Source organism: Narcine bancroftii, chromosome 5 (assembly GCF_036971445.1).
Source record: "Narcine bancroftii isolate sNarBan1 chromosome 5, sNarBan1.hap1, whole genome shotgun sequence".
In the NCBI taxonomy this organism is placed as follows: Eukaryota; Metazoa; Chordata; class Chondrichthyes; order Torpediniformes; family Narcinidae; genus Narcine; species Narcine bancroftii.
The window spans coordinates 10966635-10989697 of record NC_091473.1 but is presented as its reverse complement, the minus strand read 5'-3'; the positions used below and the strand labels follow the sequence as shown (position 1 = coordinate 10989697).

At 41.0% G+C, this 23063-nt stretch overlaps 1 protein-coding gene across 1 annotated transcript in view; it reads right to left on the bottom strand.

Moving 5' to 3' along the window:
* The window catches only part of LOC138763107 (interleukin-17 receptor E-like), an 88217-nt gene extending 65415 nt beyond the window's left edge, over positions 1–22802 (bottom strand). Inside the window, exons 1-3 of the mRNA XM_069936764.1 lie at positions 22423–22802; positions 3939–3954; positions 789–932 (exon numbers count right to left, since the gene is read on the bottom strand). Of these exons, the coding sequence (XP_069792865.1) occupies positions 789–932; positions 3939–3954; positions 22423–22539 (277 nt within the window). The 5' untranslated portion in view covers positions 22540–22802. The remainder of the gene's footprint in view (positions 1–788; positions 933–3938; positions 3955–22422) is intronic.
* Positions 22803–23063: the final 261 nt, after the last annotated feature.

The following is a 23063-nucleotide window of genomic DNA, read 5'->3' as shown; positions in this document are numbered from 1 at the left end:
CATCCCGAGCATCACCCCTCCCCCCAACCCCATACAATGGTGGTGATGGAGGGGGCTGGTGTGGTTTCTGAGCAGAGTGGGGGTGATGTAATGGCAGCACTGAGCAGGGTGGGGAGGGGTTAATGCTGGTGCTGAGTTGGGGAGCTAGTTTCGGCTCTGAGCAGGGTGGGGAGTTAATGTCGGCACTGAGTGGGGGTGGAGGGGAAACAATGGCGCTTTGAGCAGGAGGGTAGTGACACCAGTACAACATGGCGGCCACTGAGACCAGCTCTCGCGAGAACGCCTTGTCGCTGTTTATTTTGCTCACTACTGCCACCTTAATCCTGGTCAGAAAATTCGTGCACTGGCTTCTTCATTAAACTTTGCAGCAGACGGAATTATCGCAAGACGGAAGGTTCAGAACGCCCCCTTTTTCCACCCTGCCCCCTGACTGTCACCTTATCCTTCACCGCCCCCTTAGATCTTTCCAGCACCCAGAGTGGGGAGGGGAGCACCCACTTTGGGAATCACTAATATACAGTCTCATTATAATACATCTTAATCCCAAGTGGAGATGAGAAGACAATTGATTTATGCAAGTTGTACAAACTTCTCTGCCAGAACATAATTAAATTGCAGGTAATGTTTCCAGGCCGTATGTTAATATTTTAAATATCACTAATATTTTTGAGGCTCCTAAAATGGAGATCAAAATATTCCAAACCAATCATTCCTCAACAACATTGAACATATGGGAATATAAGATCCCAGACTCAGACAAGGACGTTTACAGACACGTCAATGCCTACCTGTGCAGTTGAATTTAATAGCCACCCGGACACAGGGCATGCATTGTGATGATGGGCAGTACGATACTGTGGATATCAGGAGCCTGGACGAATTCAGATTGTATCCAGCAGGAGCTTCCACTTGCTTGTAATACATGAAGTTCTCTATAAGAAATGCAGGAGAACAAATTTGCATTTAAATCTTGCTGGAATTTTCAGGAGGGAGAGAAAGCACAACGAGCAATCTGAAAACCAGGCTGAGAGTAAAAACAGGACCATGTACCTGTGGACGAGGCCAACTGGGTTGTGTAGGATGGCATTGAACAGGAGACAGACACTGCCATCATCTATTCTACTAGGGCAAAGGCTGAATGGAGGAGGGGGGAAAAAAGCCATGGCAAGAAAAGACCGAGAAGAAATCCATAGCAAATCCAAATGAAAGAAACTGGAAGAAGACAAAATGCAGTGCACAGCAATGGAGTATCAGTGGAGCTGAGCTCAATGGCAGCCATGTCATCCACACCCACCCCCCGATAAAAAAATGCAGCTGTCTCTTATGGTGGGAGAATCTCCAGCGAGGTTACAAGTTTGGAGGGTGATGATTTCAAACTGGAGTGTTCACAGACTTCTTCCAGTGAGTGTATTTTTAGAATTCTCTACCCAACCCCCCCCCCCCCCCGCCCACCCAAACCCCGATGGGGCAGTGGAGGCCAGATCACTGTGCATATTTCAAAAAGAAGTCCATATATATTTGAACGATCTAAGAATTGAGGAACATGAGCTGTCAGAGGTGGAGGGGTGAAGATTGGAGCAGTGCAGTGATCTCAAAGCAGGCACAGGAAATTCCATCGGGTCTATCAGGAAATGCCTTCTTCCCTCAGGCTGTGAGATTGATGAATGATGTCCTGTAACCCTGGGCTTCACAGAAATGAAATAAGCAGATTATTATGAAATATTTACATATTTATATTAAATCTTCAAGGTATATATATATATATGATTATTACATGCTGTGTATTTTATGTGAGTATGTGTGTGTACCGTGGTGCAGAAGGACACTGTTTTGTCTGGCTGTACATGTTGATGATCAATTTCAACGAACTTTAAATTAAATCAAAGTAAGAGCTTTAAAACGGGATGATTTCCAGACCAGAATTAGACAGAGGGGTGAATCATGGAATCCTGATCACACAACATTCTGATTTGAATGGGAACAGCATTAGCTCATAATCACAGCATTAATATCCAGGAATTACTGAAATGATGTCATAAAGATCATTGCAATAACATACAATTACTACAATTTACTTGGTGAACATTAGGACACAGCTTGTCAGGGTCATCAAACCCTCAGAAAAAATCCAATGTTTTTCCATTAAAAAAAAATCAATTATCGATTGGGGAAAAAATGAATTCCATGATGCTTTGACTCAAGACCACATTACCATTAGAGGAAATAATTTTCGTTTCTCACCCTGTGGAGATCTGAAAACAGCAGCAATGAGCTCTTCGATAGACCAACAATGTAAATCTGGAGGTTTGATGCTTTGCCCAATTTGCAATGTTTTATTAGGACAACTGAAAATTGGAGGGGTGCTTTGTGGGTGGTCTTGCTGTGAGCAGGGTTTATGGGTGGAACTTTAAGAAACCCCATTATATCACAAAGAATTCCAGAACCAACTTAGATTTGATGGGGCCAATCTACTCCCTTCCTTAATTGTGTAAAGCAGGGGCGGCCAAACTGTGGCCCCCCCCAGGTTAACTGCGGCCCATTGTCCATTTCGAAGTGGCCAGTTCACGCTGCCAGAGCCACTGGTATGGATCGGCAGAGCACGAGGAGCAAAGTCTCAGCCCTCCCCAGTGGGGTCCAACCGCCCAGTCCAACTGCCATCGGCTCTGTACAGGCTTTAAACGGCACATCAAAGGAACCGAATGAGGTTGAAAACTGCTGGGCTTAATATTGTTTGGCTTATGGCTCCTGACATTTTCTGGTTTGTGGCCCACAAACGAAAAGGTTTGCGCACCCCTGGGTAAAAGTGACATTAAATATACGAAATGAAGGAGGAAATATTAAGCGAAAGAGAAATGAAAATGTAGTAGTAGTGAAATAGGACTGTCTTCAAGTATCCCGATACTATCACATTCAGGTTTAAATTCTAGAACCACCACTCCAAACCATTCAGAAAAAAATACATTAAAGTGAACTGTTTCTTTTAAAGACGTAAAAACTGCTGGAATCTGGAATGAACGAAAAGCAAGTGGAGGGATTCAGCAGGTCTGGCAGCCCTGGATAGAAATGCTTCTTCCATCCTGCTTGGGGAGTTGGGAAGCTGGATACATTTCCTTACCAGCCATCATTGTATTTGACCGCAGTACTTCTGATCCCCTCGTTCATGCATACGTACTTGGGTCTTACAAGATTAAATCCTGGGAGGAAGACTGCAGAGGTGATGGCAATTCACATAGCCCATTGTGTCTGTAACCTTTTGTAATTGCAGTTAGTGCCAGTGGTGGATCTGCGCCCACAGGCGCTGTGGCTACAGTCCACCAGCACAGCAGCAATGCAATAATGGCAACCAGCAATACAGATCTCGAGTGGACACTAGCCTGGGAGATTGAACAGGGGTTAGCATGCCCTCCCGAGTGTTTGGGCAGAAGGGAAGCCTGTTTTGTTCATTTTCATCCCCACATGCTTCTGAGCGAGGACATTACTCTTTCCAAGGTAAGGTGGCTGACCTGGGCGATTCCTGGTTATTGATGCGTTGGGAAATTTAGCGGCTCAGAGATCACTCTAAGGTGGGACAGACAGTTCTCCTGACCTGCTGGCAGCCCTCAAGTTGGATGTAAAGCCTCCACTATTTCCCAGATGGTAATCTGCCTCTGCTTGCACCGGCTTCCTCATGCCCTCCTTTCTCCACTCTGGGGGAAATCACTCATTTGGATGTAGGCAACCCTCTCACCCTCCATCTCTCCACGTCCTGCGTTCAAAAGCTGTGTGAAATCATCAGTCCTGATGCAGGATCTCAACCTGAAATGTCAGCTAGCCCTATACTGTAGTGCCTGACCAGCTGAGAACCTTGTCTATTGGCATTTATAATACAAAACAAAGTTAACAAGAGTAATAATTTGAGTGAGGAAATGAACAGAGAATAAAGTGAAATAAGTACATACCCATGTCCAACTCTTCCTGTGGAAAGAGCAGAATATTTGCTTTAATCAATTTGAGATGACTCATTATCCAGACATGAGAGCAACTATAATCAATGTCTGATTTATTTTACCATATACAATACTTCAAAAGTGATACGTGTTTGTGCCTATTTATGAAACCATCCTGTCAGGGAACCTGACTGTAGCCTGCTCCACCCAAGACTGCAAGAAACCGCAGAGGGTTGTAAACGTGGCTCAGTCCATCACACACTTACACACAAAACCCTCCCCCTCCCCTCCCACTTTTAACTCCTGCAGCCAACGTGTTAAAAACTCATCACACCCCAGCCACAATCTCTTCACCACCCTCCTCTCAGGATGAATATTCACAAGTATGAGATCGTGCATTTCTGGATTCAAGTTCAGTTTCTTTCCCACTATTATCAGACCCCAAAATAGCTTCCTCTCTCAGTAACTCCACACTTTTGAGTTTTTGTACTGTCTTACTCGTTGTACTAGGTATGAGCTGTCTACTAGTCCACTCACAAAACTAGCTCTATCACTGCATTTTGATGCATGTGGGAATAAACTTGAATTTGAGTTTGTATGCTTGATCTTTATGTGGGTGGGAGTGTGGGGGGTGGGGGTGGTGGTGTACACAAATTCTCTTTCCTCTTACTTACTCTGATCCTTACTGTAGTACAGAATCACACACAGGGCTAAGTCTTAAGGAAATAATCCTGATTCTGCTGAGTGAATCAGAAGCCCCAAGCAGTTACAGTACTCACCGTTTATTCACTTTGTGCTACTAAAAATAAACCAAAGCACTTCACAACACAACATGAGAATGGCCACAATTATGACGCAGAAACAATTCCTGAAGCTAAATGTTAATTTCACTGGTCTTATTGAACTAATTTGGCAGGTTCCTACTGCCACTGTAATCATTCTGGAACGTTCAAACTGTTTAACAAGGATACACTCGCTTGAGGCAAAAATGCAGCTGGGAAGCTAGATGTAAAAAGAGGAACTATTCATAAGGTCAGGCAATGTTGATGAAGGAGACACAATTAATGTTTCAGATCAATGGCTGCAAAGCCAGTCTTGAAGCTGGGAGCAATTGGGCCAAACCTGGATAAGAAAAATAAACAGCTCGAAATGGATCCAATTTTGAGTAGACTCTGTCCAAAAGTAAGATCATGGAGAGGGAAGCACAACCAGGCTGTGTTTTCTAGGATAAAGCAAGCCAAAGAAAAGGAAAACTGGCTGCATTTCAGTCATCTGCTCGGAAAGTGTTTGGCATGGAAGAGAAGGGTCAAGTTGGCCTGTTTCTATGCTGTAATTGTTATATGGTTATTCATGGTTATAAAATGGTATGGATAAAACACTAAAGTTTATTAGTCTTAATATTAATGGGTTAAACAAGTCAGTGAAAAGGAAAAGGGTTGTGGCATACCTAAAGAAATTAAAAGCGGATATAATCTTTCTGCAGTAAACTCAACTTACTGAATTGGAACATGATAAATTAAAGAGGATGGGAGGGACAAATAATATCGTCTTCCTTTTGGTTCAAAGACCAGAGGGGTGATTATTCTAATTAATAAAAATACACAAGTGTTAATAGAAGACACTTTGATTGATCAAGCCAGAAGATATGTAATGGCACATTGTAAAATTTATGGAGAAGTATGGATGTTTATGAATATTTATGCTCCAAATTATGACAATGAAGCCTTTATTAGGGGTATCTTCTTAAAAACAGCATAGGGAATATATTGGTTGAAGGAGATTTTAATTTTTGCTTGGGCCCAATACTAGATAAATCTGCAAGAACAATAATGAGGGCAAAAGCAGCAAAAACCACAATTTCATATGTGAATTAATTCTTTATCAATATATGAAGGCAATTAAATCCCACAGAGAGAGATTACTCCTTTTACTCAAGGGTGCACAACTCACATACAAGGATTGATTTATTTTTAATGTCTGACCAGTTAAAAAGTAGAGTGATAAAAACAGAATACTTTGCGAGGCTTCTATCAGACCACTCACCACTAACATTAACTATTGCAAAAATGGAAAAGCAAGAAAATGTATACAGATGGCGTCTTAATACCACACTACTTAAAAGAAAATACTTCTGCAAGTTTACAAAGAGACAGTTAGAAATATTTTTCAAAACAAATCAGCTGTCTATTAACAATAGCTTTTTGATATGGGACACACTCAAAGCATATTTGAGGGGACAAAAAGAATCTAAACAAAAGAATCTTCAGAGAGAATATATGGCAGAAGTAAACAGCTTAGAGAAAGATATTTTTGAATTAGAAAAAAAAAAATCAAAGAACAGGATTACGAGAAGAAATGGATTACTGGAGAATAAAAAGATAAGATATAATACAAACATATAGGACAGAAAAAACTATATTTAAACTAAACAACAATATTACAAGTTGGGTGATCAGTCACATAAAGTCTCATCTTGGCAGATTAAAGCAGAGGAGTCATCAAAAATTACAAAACACTATAAAAAAAATAGACAGACACTCTAGTATACAAGAAAATGTAAATCATTGATATCATTAGATAATATTACACTAAATTTTATAAATCAGAATTACTAGATGAGAATGAAATGGAAGAATTTATGTCAAATGTTGAACTTCTAAAACTAGAAGAGAGAGAAAAGATAGAATTAGACACCCCCTTTACAAGAGAAAAAATTGAAAAATCCCTGGGCACCTTACAGGCTAATAGATCACTAGGGGAGGATGGATTCCCACCCGAGTTTTACAGACAATTCAAAGAATTATTAATGTATCTGTTAATGGATATTCGAGGCCAAGCAGTAGAAATACAGACCCTCTTGGAATAATTCTCAACCATGATTATTAGTGTTACCAAAAAAAATAACCCATTAAAAACTTTGTCATTTAATCTCTCTGTTAAATGCCAATTATAAGATGCTAGCAAACGCATTGGCTAACAGATTAGGACAGTATCTACCAAAATTGACACATACAGACCAGGTAGGATTTGTTAAAGGAAAACCTACTTCAAATAGTCTAGGAATACAATACACATGGCAAAATTCAAACAAATTCCAAATTTAACAGTCTCCCTGGACATGGTAAAAGCATTTGACCATTTGGAATGGCCATTTTTATTTTAAAAACTGGAAAAATTTTGGCATAGATAGAACATTTATAAACTGGATAAAAACCTTAGATCATAAACCAGAAGCTAAAATTATGACCAATAATCAGGTGACAGCAGTGTTTCCCTTGAGTACAACGAACAGACAGGGATGCCACCTGTCCCCAGTGGTTTTTATTTTGGCGATTGAACCACTGGCAGAGATAAGAAGAAGGGATTTGGATATAAAGGGCTTCAAAGTTGGACAAGAACATAAAATTAATCTATTTTCCAATGACATGCTTCGATACCTACCAGACCTGGCTAAATCTTTGGAAAGAGTACAAGGAACACTAGAAAAACATGGAAGAATATCAGGTTATAAAATAAATATGGATAAAAGTGAGATAATGCAATTGACACATTTTGAATATTAAAGATACCAACAAGGAAGAAAATTTAAATGGAAGATAGATGGAATAAAATATTTTACAATAGCAACTGATAACAATTTACAAAATCTGTACAAACTACTTTCCTCTTTTGAGAAAGATAGAACAAGACCTGCAGAAATGGAGAGGCTTACCAATTACTCAAATGGGAAGGGTTAACTGCATCAAAATGAAAGTGATGCCAAGACTGCAGTATCTTTTTCAATTGCTGCCTATTCCATTATCTAAGAACTTCTTTAAACTACTAAACAATCACATTAGACTGTTCCTATGGAATAATAAGGTAGCAAGAATTGCATTGAAAAACTAACATGGGCTATGGGCTGGGAGATTTTTTTTAAATTACCTAGCTGCACAAGTTCGATTTCTCACAGCCTTCCTTGTGGAAGGCAGCCCCCCCCATTCTTGAGTTCAAATGGGAATGCACTCAATGGAGGAGGGGGAAGCAAAGGATTTTATCTATAAATGGAGTGTCAAATCTCTAGAAAAAAAGACAGATAATCCCATATTAATATATATATATATATATATATATATATATATATATATATAATCAGAATGTGGCAAGAAATTAATGAATGTGGGGGCATGGAAAGATGGCGTAAGGATCAGATGTGCCTTCCAGTCCTCTCCTGACTCTATCTTATTGTTTTGTCTAGAAATGCCCGTTAAAATTTTTTTTAAAGTTTAGATAATTTCAGTGCTGTTAATTTAACTTATGATGGTACAATTGGTGAAAAAGAGCAAAAAAACATGACAACAGATCATCAAAAAACTACATTTTCCAAAAGTTCAAGTTTGGAGCCTACCCACAGGAAAGACACCGGGACTCAGCATGAAATGGATCCCAGGAGAGAGGTACAGTGTTCAGATGTAGAGCTCTATGTTACATCGGTAGAGCCCCCTAAAGAGGGCACCAAACAGCCTTTAGAACAAAGAGTTACTCAAAGGCATTTGTCAACTGTAGAGGTGGCGCTGCAAACTGCACCTCTTGAGATAGAAGAACCTATACAACTTGATGTACTGGGAGAACTTAATATATTATGGACTGGGGAAAACCCCAGCCAGCGTCCTCCAGTCACTGCTGGAGAGGCTGTGGCTGGGGTTTCCACACGCAGTCATACTACAAGGAAGGCAACTAGAATGAAGGAAGGAACAGAAGATCCTTTGGTTATGCAGAAGAAGCAGGAATCTGTTGAGCCAAAATCTCTTCCAATTGAAAAGATTTTTGTGAATCTTGAATCTAAATTATCTTATACAATGCAGGGATTATCCAAGATTATGACTGAACTTGGTACTAGGTTTAATATTCTGGTGAAAATACATTCTCAACAGATGGCTGAGTTTGGAGCTTTTAAGCTTGAAGTGAGAGATAAATTTAATTCGTATGAAGAAGATATAGACAAAATACAGGATCAAGTTTTTGATGTGACCAAAATGGTCGAAGACTTACAAACTCAAAATAAAAATTTGGTGAAAAAGATTGATTATTTGGAAAACCAATCCAGACGGAACAATATAAAGATTATTAGTTTGCCGGAAGGTATGGAGGGACCAGACCCAAGAAAATTTTTTACTGAATGGATTCCACAGGTGCTGGGTCAAGAACATTTCCCGGAAGGTATAATACTGGAACATGCTCACAGAGCCTTGCACAGAAGACCTATTTCAGGTCAAAGTCCAAGACCTGTTTTGGTTCGTTGCTTGAATTATTATGACAGAGAAATAATTTTACGAGTGGCTATTAGAAATGCACAACAGAGAAAATCACCCTTGATTCAAAATAATCGAGTTTTCTTCTATGCGGATTTGAGTCAAGAAGTTATGTTCCAACGACGGGAATTCAATCCTGCTAAAGAGTTGTTGTGGAAGAAAGGTTACAAGGCAACCTTTAGATATCCAGCTGTTTTGAAGGTTTTTCAAGATGGTTACCAACCAAAGTTCTTTGATTCTCCAAAGGAAGCTATAGCATTTGCTCAAGAGCTGCCAATTACTCAGTTTCAACAGAGACATAGTCCGCCGCGATCTCTAAGGAGACAAGAGATGGAAGAAAAGAGCCATGCTCCAAGAAGGAATGGTTGTAATGGTGACTCGGCAGTTGGAGCTGATTAAAAGAAGAGTTGTCCTTTTTTTTTCTAATGTTTTTTTTTAAAAAATAGGGATATTAAATAATGACGATGTTAGTTTAAGATGAAGTGAGAGTTGGGGGAGAGAACTGGATAGGCACTATTTCCTGAAAGTCATCTGCTACGTGTGAGTTATCTCACACCCATTTTTTTTGGGAGTTACCGCATTGCGCGGTTTAGATGGGAGGGGGTATTTTTAACCTCCTACCAGTTTTTTTTCCTTTTTTGTATTATTAGATTAAAGAGTGAAGGGGTTTTTTTTGTTTAAATATAAAAATAAAGCATAAGAAAGTATTTGATTGTTTAAAAAACTATAAATTGATGTGGTTTTTTTTGTAAAGTTTATTCAGTAGATAAGGAATATCTGAAATTTAAATGTGAATGGGATGGATAAGTTTTTTTTATTTTTTCTTTAACTTTAAGGTGAAAGGAGTGGTAATTCTGGTGTATATTATTTTGCTATTTTAGTTATAGAACGAAGGGAATAATGGTGAAAGTTATAAATTGAATTGTACAATTCTTAATGAGGCTTGAATTTTGTTTGTGGTTTATGCTCCATTTGTTGAAGATATAGATTTCGTTGTAGATGTGTTTTTATTATTTGGATATCTGAATTTTAACGTAATGATTGGAGATATTTAAATGTGGTATTGGAGCTTTTATTGGATAACTATTCAAGAGTAAAAGGGAAAAATGGTGGAAGAGTACTAAAATTGAATTGTACAATGCTTAATGAGGTTTGAATTTTGTTTTAAGATGGTGGTTTGTGACTAATATGATGATAGATGTGAAGTTAGTTGATATTTGGTGAAGGTTTATCTCTATAGAGAAAGTTTTTTTTCATCTTTTTTTTCATGCTACAATTTTTTTTAAAGAATTGATTATTGTTTAAGAATTTTTGATAGATAATGTTACTAACTTTACTAATTTTTTTAATATTAAGTTTGAGTTAAATATATGTTTCATCTTAACTCCGTTTGTTAAATATATGCATTTAAGTTTGATTTAAATATGTTTTTTTAAGTCTGATATCTTTGTATTAATTACTTTTCTTTTTGTTAGTATTTTAATTGGTTATGTTTTTGTTTTTTTTTGTAAGTGGGTTTTTTTCTCACATATATTATTCACTTTATTAATTCTTCACTCTTTATTTTGGGGGGAAAGGGGGGGTTGGACTAATTTGAGTTGGGTTATTAATGTGTAATAATTATTGGGGAGGGTATAGTTTATTTAGATTACTGATACTGTATTGTAATTTTATTATTTTATTCTTAATTTTTTTAAATGTAATCCTTTATGTTATTCATGTTATAAAATCTTAAATAAAGTTTAAACAAAAAGAAATTAATGAATGTATAGGAAAAAAGTAGAGATATCAATAAAAGCACCATTGTGTAAAAATATGCTATTGCCTTTAAAATAGGAAATAGAATATTAAATTTGTGGTCTGGCAAAGGTATAAGATGAGGACTGTTACACGAAAGGAACTCTCATGTCCTTTGAACAATTAAAACACAAATAAGGAGTGGCCAATGGGACCTTCTTCTGTTTTCTCCACCTTAGATTGTTCTTAAGAGAAAGATGGGAACCAATGTTGACCCCACCTAAAATTAGTGAAACTGAATGAATGGTCTGGGTGGGAAATACACCCAAATTTATAACAAAAATGTACTACGCCCTCCAGAGGAAAAGTGCAAAACCAGGGTTGCAGAGATGAAGGGAAAGATGGGAGTTGGACTTGGGTGTGGCAATTTCAGAAAGAAGCTGGTCAGATTGATGGAAGGACAGCATGACATCAATTATAAATGCAAGATATAATTCAGTATAGTTTAGTATAATTTTTTTAAAATACTAATTATATCTCACCCTTCAAAAGTTACACAGATCAAAAGCTAAAATTTTAGAGACGTGTTTCAGATGTGGGATCGAAACAGGAACTTTTCTACATGCCATTTGGTCGTGCGTGAAGGTGAGACCATTTTGGCAAGAAATCGCAGAAAAATTAATAAGGATAACAGGAGTGGCCTTCACGGGCAATCTGGAGCTATATCTATTAGTAATTTCCTGGAAATAAATGATGAATTGACCAAATATCAAATCTCATTTATAAAAATAGCACTGATGGTAGCGAAAAAAATGTGTTGCGATCACTTAGAAGTCTGACTTCCCTCAACTTGTAGCATAACAGACTGTGGAAATGAACAGCTGTATACCTATGGGGGAAAAAAAAAAATCACAAATAACTTAATAAATATGTCACTTTTTTTTTTAAAAAAGGTCTGGCAGCCAGATGCAGTAATAAAAAAAAGGATATTAAATGCAACTACTATAATTTATTTAAATGTTATTTCCCCAATTGTATTCTATATATTGAAAAGATATGCAAGATCTGATGGTGTGCAGATTCGTATGTATGGGGGGGGGGGGGGGAAGGGAGGGAGGGACTGTTTTGTTTTTTTTTGTTTGTTGTGTTTAAGAAAAATTTAATATATTGTGATATTGAAGATGTTATGTACATTTTTGAAAAAAAAATCAAAGAAACATTCAGTAAAAGGAAGGTGCAACAGCGACTGCAGTTCCTGAGAAGACTGAAGCAGGCACGACTACCAGTCACCATCATGTCAACCTTCTATCGAGATCGTCCTAGCAGCAGCATCACCGTGTGGTACAGTTGCTGAAGAGGAATTGATTGGAGGTTCCACAGAATCATAAGAGCAGCAAAGAGGATCACTTTCCCTACAATCGACATGATCTACCAGGATTGTTGTCTGAAGAGGGCACACAAAATCATTGAGGACCCCTACCACCCTGCACACAGCATCTTTCAGCTGCTCCCATCAGGGAAGAGATACAGGAGTACCAGAGCCGGCACCACCAGGCTGAGGAACAGCTTCTTCCCTCGAGCAGTGAGATGCTGAACGACCAAAGGAACTGCTCCCACTAACCATCCGAGACTTTCATGTTCACAAAATAATATTTATTTATTTTTCTATATGAAAATTTGCCCTGCTTATGTATTGTTGGTATGTGTATTATGTCTGGTTGTGTGTCTGCGTGTTTTGCATTGTTTCATCGGGTTGTACTTGTACTATCAGATGACAATAAACTTGACTTCACTTGATTGACTGATGTGGTGTTCGTGAGTCACCAATTTTCATGCTTAAGAGGGAAAGGCATTTAAAACTGAGATATAAATTTAGAGCATAGCTGAGTTGTAAGCAAATTAGGCAAAATCTCTGGTTCTTTACAGTTCATCTGCAAGTTACATTAATGTGTAATGTAACTCCATTTGTACATTCATGGGGCTTTTATCTCTTCTGCCTTATTAAGGAGGAGATTAAAGAGCTTTATTGCTCTGTAAATTTTGTCTCGAGTCAAAAAGTTATAGGTTTGACACCCAGTGCAGAGACTTAAAATTGACACTGTGGTACTGTGGAGAGGGAGTGGTGCATTGAGAAAGGAGTTGTTTCCAATGAACTCAGAAGAATGTAAAAGATCCACTGCATTAGTTCAAAGAAGTTATTCCTGATTTTTTTCCTAATTTCTGTTCAACAACCAACCTCTCAAAAAACTGGCCATTATCAGTGTTGTTTGTGAGAATTTGTTATATTAGAAGATAAATCACTACAACAGCACAGTATAGGCCCTTCAGACCTCGATGTTGTGCCAACTTGTATTCCTAAAAAAAACCTACTAAACGCCCTCCCCCCACCCTGCAACCCTCTATTTTTCTTCCTTTCAAGTGCCTGTCTAAGAATTTCTTAAATGCCACCAATGTTTCTGCCTCCACCACCATCCCCAGCAGGCACCCACAACTCTGTGTATTAAAAAAAAGCACCCTTGATGTCTCCCCTAAATCTCCCTCCCTTAACTTTGTACATACATCTGCTGGTGTTTGCTGATCCTGCCCTAGAAAACAGGTGCCAGCTGTCCAACCTATCTATGCCTCTCAATCTTGTAGACCTCTATCAAGTCTCCTCCCATCCTTCTACATTCCAAAGAGAAAAGTCCAAGCTCTGCTAACCTTGCCTCATAAGACAGGTTTTTCCAATCTAGGCAATAACCTGGTAATCTCCTCTGCACCCTCTCCATAGCTTCCACATCCTTCCTACAATGAGATGACCAGAACTGATTACAATACCCCAAGTGTGGTCTCACCAGAGATTTGTAGAGTTGCTACTTAACCTCTCTACTCCTGAATTCAATCCCGCTATTAATAAAGCCCAGCATCCCATAGGCCTTCTTAATTATCCTATCCCTGACCAATAATGCTACTCCCCTCCCCTCTCTTATCTCCCATCCTATTCCTTTTAAAACTTTTAAACCCCGGTACCTGCATCACATTTCCAACATTACCAAAATGGCTTTTAAATAACCTTAACCTCCTGAGCTTGTGAAAGTTGCTGGATAAATTCAAGTCTACTTTGTGCTCTGGCATCAGTTGCGATCTTCGTTAATACACAGAGTTCAGTGTTGAAGGCCCACTCCAGGAATTGAGCACAGACGGGGGGAGAGCTGCATGACGAGAAAGGGTGATACACTGATACTTCATCTGCCTGTTCTGGTAGCGCACAGTGTATGAATTAAATTATTTAGTAAGAAAGTGGGTGTTTTTCTGTTGTTTGCACCTCAACTAACACTACAAATAAATATTAATACTACCAAACTTCATGCAAGTGTGTTCTAAATTTAACTAGACTCTAGTGAACGGCCTTTAAAAGAAACTATTAACTGCAGAGTGCTATGTAAAATTTAAAAGGAATAAAATATATATAACTTTCTTACCAAATTCAGCATATCAGCAAATCAATTTCTCTCTGGAGGCTGAAGGGCATATATTGGCAGCAAATATATAAGCAAAAGGATAGTGAGAGGTAAAATTGGTCCCCTAGAGGATGAGAATGGACAGCCATGCGTGGAGCCAAAGGAGATGGGGGGAGATTTTGAACAGTGTTTTTTCTTCAGTATTTACCACGGGGAATGATATTGATCTGTGGGAATAAGTGGGGTCATTATGGAAACGATGATAATTAAAGTAGAAGTCTGGCGCTTTTAAGGAATATAAAGGTGGATAAGTCTCCAGGTCCTGACAAGATATGGCCTAGGACCTTGAGGGAAGTTAGTGTAGAAATAGTAGGGGCTTTGATGGAGAGATTTAAAATGTCTTTAGTAAGAGGAATGATGCTGGAGGATTGGAGGGTTGTTCACATAGTTCCATTGTTTAAAAAAGGTGCTAGGAATAAATCTAGTAATTATAGACCTGTGAGTTTGACGTCAGTGGTGAGCAAGTTAATGGAAAATATTCTTAGAGATGGTATACATGAATATTTGGATAGGCAGGATTTGATTAGGAACAGTCAACATGGATTGTGATGGGAAGATCATATTTGGCAAACCTTATCAAATTTTTTGAGGTTACTAGGAAAGTTGATGAGGGCAACGCAGTGGATGTTGTATATATGGACCTTTGATAAAGTTCCTCAGGGAAGGTTCAATCATTAGGTATTAACATTGAAGTTGTAAAATGGATTCAACAATGGTTGAATGGGAGATGCAGAGAGTAGTGGTACATAACTGACGGTCAGATTGGAAACCAATGACTAGTGGTGTGCCGCAGAGTTCAGTATTAGGTCCATTACTGTTTGTCATATAGATTAATGACCTGATGATGGGGTGGTGAATTGGATTAATAAGTATGTGGATGATATGAAGATAGGTGGAGCTGTGAATAGTGAAGAAAGGTTTCAAAGCTTGCAGACGGATTTAGACCAGTTAGAAGAGTGGAGCAGAAAGATGGCAGATGGAGTTTAATGCATTCAAGTGTGAGATGTTACATTTTGGTAGGGCTAATCAAAATAGGACATACACGGTGAATGATAGGGTATTGAAGAATGCAGTAGATCAGAGGGATCTAGGAATAATGGTACATAGTTCCCTGAAGGTGAAGTCACATGTGGATAGGGTGGTGAAGAACGCTTATGGCATGTTGGCCTTTATAGATCAGGAGCTGGGATGTTATGTTAAAATTGTAAAAGACATTGGTGAGGCCAAACTTGGAGTATTGTGTACAGTTTTGGTCACCAAAGTATAGCAAAGATATCAACAATTTGGAGAGAGGGCAGTGAAGATTTACTAGAATGTTGTCAGGGCTACAGGGTCCAAGTTATAGGGAAAGGTTAAATAAATTAGATCTTTATTCTTTGGAGCGTAGAAGGTTGAGAGGGGATTTGATTGAGGTATTTAAAATTATTGGGGTATAGATAGAGTTGAGGTGGATAGGCTTTTTAAGAAAGGGGGAGATACAAATGAGAGGACACAAGTTGAGAGTTAGGGGGCAAAAGTTTAGAGGAAACATGAGGGGGGACTTCTTTAGTGATATTATCATGCCACCAGGAGGTGTAGAGAGAATGTTAACAAGGCAAAAAAAATTGCAAAATAATGCAAGTTATGTAAGTGCTAAGAATAACCACTCCTGCTGGAAATGCTAACACGATTACAACAAAGCATTTGGTTTTTAGGAGCTCCATGCGGTTGATCAGCAGAGTAGAGGTGCTCGTGTTTCAAGCAATGGAACGTGTTTGACTTCTCACTTTGGTCAGGGCATTACAATTGTGGTTAAACCTGCCTAACAAAGTGTGATTTAATTTTTTTTAATATATGTAGACATACAGCACCGTAACAAGCCATTTTGGCCCACGAGTCCATGCCACCCAATTAATCAACAGCCCTAGTACATTTTTGAAGGGTGGGAGGAAACCGGAGCCCCCAGGGAAAACCCACACAGACACAGGGAGATAGTACAAACTCCTTACAGACAGCGTGGGATTTGAACCCCGGTCCCGATCACTGGTATTGTAAAGACATTGCGACAACCTTTACCCAGGTGACCTACAGGACCAAACCTCTGTCATGAAATTTCACCCTGACCACGGCGCCCCACATAACCAAGCCTCCATCACTGCCCTCTCTCCCTTTTCCTTCTCACCAGGCCCCTGCCTGAAATTGGCTTATATCCAAAACATCAATAATATATCTTTACCTCCTATGGACACTGTGAGACCTGCAGAGTTCCTCCAGCATTCCCATGTTTTTACTACAATCATTGCATCTGCAGATTTTCCTCTTTCACTTTCTTGGAACTGTTCAGCTCCTTGGGGAAACCAGGCCTGTTGTATACAGTTTTTTTTCCTCCTTCCCTTCGAGGTTTCACAAAGGGAGTGGAACCAAGGCCCACTGGTCCAATTCCACAGTTGGGAGGTCTTCCTTCATTGTTTCTTTTAAGAATATCCATAGGTGTATCTAGGGTATGCAGGTGGGGCACAGAACCGGGCACCATTTACAGGGAGATGCCACTGTCCTCGCCTAATATCAAAATCCTTAGCCCAACAATGAATCTTCATCCCAGGAATGCAGTGCTGTTAGGGCTCCCTTCAGTGCCTTGGAGTGCCACTCCAGGCTGGCATCTCATCAGGCTGCTTCAGGGCTGCTCCTCATTTAGTGCAGGATGAATGGGCAAAATGGCCATCTTCCTTTCCCATAATCCCCCATGAGGCTGGAACCGGTTCATCCCACATTGAGCAGAGCTATGGTGAATGGTAGCGATGCTGGCGCATGGACAGTGAATGGTAGACATGAGTGCAGAGCTCTCCACGGCAGCTGGCTCCCCACTACCTTAGGCAGTGGCATCAGTGGACAAGGCGGAAGTGCCGGCAAAGAAGCAGCAGCAGAGGCCGGGCAGCACAAGATGTTTGGCTGCACGGTGGCCGAGCAGATCATGAAGGCAGTGGCCATGACCAAGATGAGGAGCGGCGTGGGCTGTCAGTGGCTGCCATGAAGAAGATCCTCACAGCCAGAGGCTATGACCTGGAGAGCCACGATTCCCGGGTCAACAGATGGCTGGCTGCTGTACCTCGGGCTCAGTCAGGCTCGGCAGCCACCCGGAGGAGTGGGCCTCCCGCCACTTGGTGTGGTGCCGGAGGCCAGGCAGCCGGTGGGGCTACACATCTCACCCCAGCCATGTGCAGACAGTTTCGCCAATTTCCTTGCAGCCAGCACATTGTCACACAGCTTGCTTTGCCCTCTGAACGGCTGGCTTCTGAGGATTGGTGCACGGAGGGAGCTGCCAAGAGATGGAAGCCAGCAGGCTTTGGAAATGTTTCTGGGGCAATGATGGGGTGGCTGCTGTCTGTGTAGGTTAATGGAAAAGGAAGGGGGTGGGGGGGGTCAAGGTGTGGGGGGGGGGTTGTTGATTGGATTGCTTGGGGGAGGGGGGAATAAATGGGACCACCAAAAATCTTTTCCAGGCAAGCAGCATGGTTGTGAAGACTGGCCTCCTGCCGCATGTCCCACTCCTCAAACAGACTTTCATCGCCAGTATGTGGGCTCCCAGTGACCAGGAGGAGGAAAAGAGTAAAGACCTCTCGCAACCTGTGTGTGATGGGTGCTTAAAATGGAAACTATATTGGGCAGCAGTGGTACTGTTGGTGTGTGACAGTTTTTGGTGACTTTTTTTTAAATATATAATCGGCGCAGGTGCTGATGTCAGTGGCAACCCTAGTGGGCCACTTTACATAGAAATGCCACTGTGCACATCTCTTGAACACCTTCCTCCTGCATGTTCTCATTGAGCTCCAAATTACTAATCTGTTTCTCGTTTTTTTGTTCATTGTTGTGTGAAAGAAGTATCAATGGAGTTCTTATTTTGAACTTTAATCCCAACAAGAGGGTGCATGAGAAGGGTTGTGGCTGTCACGTGACAGCATTATCCTGTAACTAGTCAGAGGACACACCAGCTATCAAGGTTTGGTCTTTGCCATTGACCCATGTAAATGACCTGTACTGGACTCTCCAGTCTGCCTGTACTTGGACTTGGGCCATTGGCTGTTGTAATTGGATTAACCCTCCTGGCACGGAGTCATTTTCTCTGCTAATGTCCTGGGCTGGTACATACAACGATGAGGTAAAAATCACTATGATGCCCCCACACCCCTTGACTCAGTGCAGGCACGGCTCTATGCTACAAGGGACAGTAAATGCCCCCGCCTTCCATTTTTGGCCTTACAGGCTACCGCTCATGGCATAAAACCATATTGGATAAAAACAGGATGACTAACAGAAAAAGGAGGGGTCCCTAAAGAAACTTTGTACCCTCTGATGAAATCCCTCTCAAAGGCCCTGCGAGAACGTTTCCAATCCATCTTCGTATGTGTCACAAATCCACTCTTCCTCGACGAGTGTGACTTGCTAACCTTTTAAGGGTCGCATGGTTGATGTAGCAATTAGCACATCACCTTTACAGCGCCAGCGATCGGACTGGGGTTCGAATCCCATGCTGTCTATAAAGAGTTTGTACGTTCTTCCTGTGTCTGCGTGGGTTTTCCCAGAGGGCTCGGGTTTCCTCCCATGGTTTGAAATATACCGGGGTGGGGGTGGGAGGGGGGGCAGGTTTATTGGGTGTAAATTGGGTGGTGTGGACTCATGGGTCAAAATGGCCTGTTACAGTGCTGCATGTCTAAACTTATTTTAAAGTCCTTATTTTAATAGGAATAACATTTGTTCTGTTATTCAGAAGTGAAGTTCTCAAAACCACACACAGTATTTGCAAAGTGACCTTACGTTGTGCATTTCTTTCTCCCATGATGTATCTTTATTCAACCTTATCTTGTAAGTTTTCACGTGGTCTCCTCCTTCCTGTTTTCTGACAATTTCCTCACCGTGACATTGCCTCAGCCCACAAAGCTTTTGCTGATTTTGGTAAATGCCTCTTTAAATATTTCTAAGTGGCATTATTCAACGTTTTAGTTCATTTTTTCCTTCTCTTCACTCTCACTCTGGTAAACAAAATTTCAAACCTTCTGTCTTACTGTAGGGCAGTGAAGCCTTACAGTTAGCAATATTTAACCACGATCAATGCAAATCTATTTAAGCATGCCTTGACTTTGAACTGTAAAATACAGTGTATGCCTCCAGGTCACACAGGAAACTTTCACACTCTTTCCACCTGCCTCCAATCAATGAACACTGGGGAAGTCTTTAATTATTTAATGATTTTACAGAGCATCCTGGTTTTGGTGAAGGTTTAAGAATCAAGTTTAAGCTTTTGACAACAGAAGTTACAAATTTTGGGTTTTTGGCAAAATGTGGCCAAGATTAGTGGAGTGAATTTGATAGAGGTCAGCAAGAAAATGTGTTTTCAATTAGAATGCGATTTGGAAAGAGGACAAATCTTGGGAAAAGACTCTAAGCAGAAACATTGATGTGGGTCTATTAAGGTAAATAGTTTGTTTCTGTGCTGTCAGTACCATGTATTATATTTTGTAATAATACACAAAATTCGTCAACTTTTGCTGCCACAAATATGTGTAATGAGGCATCATTAATATCACTGGCCACCGTGACAGAGGTGCACCAAAGAAAAGGTACAAGGACTGCCTAAAGAAATCTCTTGGTGCCTGCCACATTGACCACCGCCAGTGGGCTGATAACGCCTCAAACCGTGCATCTTGGCGCCTGACAGTTTGGCGGGCAGCAGCCTCCTTTGAAGAAGACCGCAGAGCCCACCTCACTGACAAAAGGCAAAGGAGGAAAAACCCAACACCCAACCCCAACCAACCAATTTTCCCCTGCAACCGCTGCAATCGTGTCTGCCTGTCCCGCATCGGACTGGTCAGCCACAAACGAGCCTGCAGCTGACGTGGACTTTTTTACCCCCTCCATAAATCTTCGTCCGCGAAGCCAAGCCAAAGAAGAAAAGAAAGAAGAAGAATATTGTTCAGCACTCCTAATGATGAGAGAGAACCAAATGAGTCCCTTCAGAGACACTGAGTGACTGGATTTACTGCAAAGCTTCCCTGATCCATTAGTGAATCAGAGCTCCCTGATCCAAACTTCCGATTCAATCAGAAAGTTTCAGCAGTCAAAGACCCTTTTTGTCCTCAGCTCCCTGTCATGTCCCAATACCTGGTTACCCCCAGCCAGTCTGTGTCAAGTTTGAGTCCTTCAGCTACCAGTCTTCAGTCGTCCACAGCCTGTGTGGGTCCTTCAGCTGCTGAGTTCCTCACTGATCTGCTGTCCTTGGGCATGAATCTCCGAGGTTATCAAGGTGTTTTAAAAAAAATACCATTAGCCCATTTAACAGACTGTTTAAGGTTTGTACAGGGCCGTCAGGAGTACAACTGGCCAATAGGACCTCGCGAAGGAGCTCTGTATTTCCATTCCCTGATCTCTTGGATCCACACCACCAGCAGCAGCACAGCCATTACAGCATTGTCTACGTCTGATTCCACCTGCATTGAATTCGCCCATCATATGCCTGAAGAGGGTGCACAAAAATCAGTGAACCGGTGCGGACTCGAAAGGCCAACATGGCCTGTTTCCGCTCTGTAAATGGTTATATGGTACATGAATTTCTTCATTCCTTTAGCATAAGCTTCAGAACATTCTTTAATGTTCAAAGAATTTTTTTTGTTATTTATATATCACACACCATCACATTCCTTTAATATTGAAAGCAGAGTTTGATATTCCCTCAACAAACACTGACAAATTCCTTTAATGCACATTCCATTTCTTTAATATTGAAAGGAGACACTTTCTTCTGAAATCTGTTGAAGGACCACCCTATTGCTTCAACGTGCATAAGAACCTGTCTTATCTCTTGAATGAAGAGTTTTTCTCACCTCCAAGTATTCAGCAGTGGTTCTCAACCTTTATCCACTCACATCATGCTGTGCCATGGATGCTCTGGGATTAGTAAGGGATTGCTTAAGGTGGGATGTGAGTGGGAAGAAAAAGTTTGAAAAATACTGTTTGAATCGTCCCTCATTGACTCGTTATGTGCACAGTTTCAGAACTCCAAAGGAAAAGGGCCAATGACAATTTTTCTCAAGCAAACTATTTCAGTCACAATTGTGTTTCAAGCAGTGGTTCTCAACCTTCCCTTCTCACTCACATCCCACCTTAAGCAATCCCTTACTATTCACAGAGCACCCATGGCATAGGGATTACTTAAAGTGGGATGTGAGTGGAAAGAGAAAGGTTGAGAACCACTGGTTTACAGGATTGAAAGACCTTTCATCATTTTTGCCTCTGTGGATTTTCTCTTCCGCCTACACAACCCCTCCCAGCCGTTCATTCACCACACATCTGGATCTCTTCAACAACTGTCTTAACCAAAATTTTTGACTCAGTGTGATTTTTGTTTGCTTGTCCTGTACAAGTGTCTGGGGGAGTTTCATTACACCAAGTTTTTCCTGTGCATACAGATCTCTCTTTCCATATTATTCTGTACATGCTCAGGAGAGCCCCCCCCCCCCCCCCCCCCCCTCAATAGCAGAGATGAGATTATCCCATGAACTGAAGCCACATGTGTTTTTTTTAATCGTGACACAATATCAATGCAATGACTGTTTTAAAGAGTCATTCCATGTCCTATTTTGTGCAGAAATTGAGTGGAAATTCGGAACATGCGTGCAGAAGTGATTCTATCGCCACAAAAAGAGAGCCAGAAAGTAAAACACAACCAGAGGGGAAAAATCGCCAAATCTGCAGCTATTTGAACAAACAGTGACCTGCTGCAGGATCCCAGCGGGTCAGACCACATCGGCGGGTGGAGCTGGTCAGGGTCAACTGCTCAGGTCGGGAGCTCGGATTCATAGAGGGTCCCGACCTGAAAAGGTAAACTGGCCATTTCCACCCATGGACGCTGCTCTCCTCCTGATAGAATCAATCCTGGCCAAATGTTTCCCGGCGCTATTGTCGCTCCATCATTTGCTGCACCAAGTCAGAGCTTACCTTGTGCCCCGCCAAGTCGCCAAAGGCTCTCGTCTTGATCACCCTTCTCATGCCTCCGCCACTGAGGGCACTGCTGACCAAAAGCAGGGAGACCAGCGCTCTGGAGGAAGAACCCATGGGTTTTAGAAGCCCCCGCTGACTTCGGGTCAGGCTCACTTGCAGCTCCACGGAGTCTCGGGAGAGACTGAAGAGCAAAGCCTCGGGGCAGTTCTGCTGCGAAAGTCGAGAAACCTGAACTTAGCACCTGGTCATCAGTGGGCGGGAGAAAAAGTTACACTTGCCACCAACTTTATTTTTAAAGGGGCACCACTCGGCTGAGAGCGAGCCCTTCAAACACAACTGTCCAACTAAAGAAGGAAGTCAGCTCAGAAGCTTCTGAATGATGGTCTGAACGTGGGATGAATGAATCATCGATAATCAAGGGGTGTAACTCGGAAACTGGGGTTAGAGGGAACATTTTACTTAAAGGAGAAAGTCAGCTCTTCAGCAATTTTTTTCCATTCTTTAAATAGAGTGGATGTTTGTTTTATCCTTTTCTTTTTCATTCCTGCTCTTCATTCTAAAGTTTCCCTTCTTTCATTGCAGATGTCATCAAGAAAGGTGGTTGAGGAGGAAATAGATGATAGATGAGGAGAAGGGGC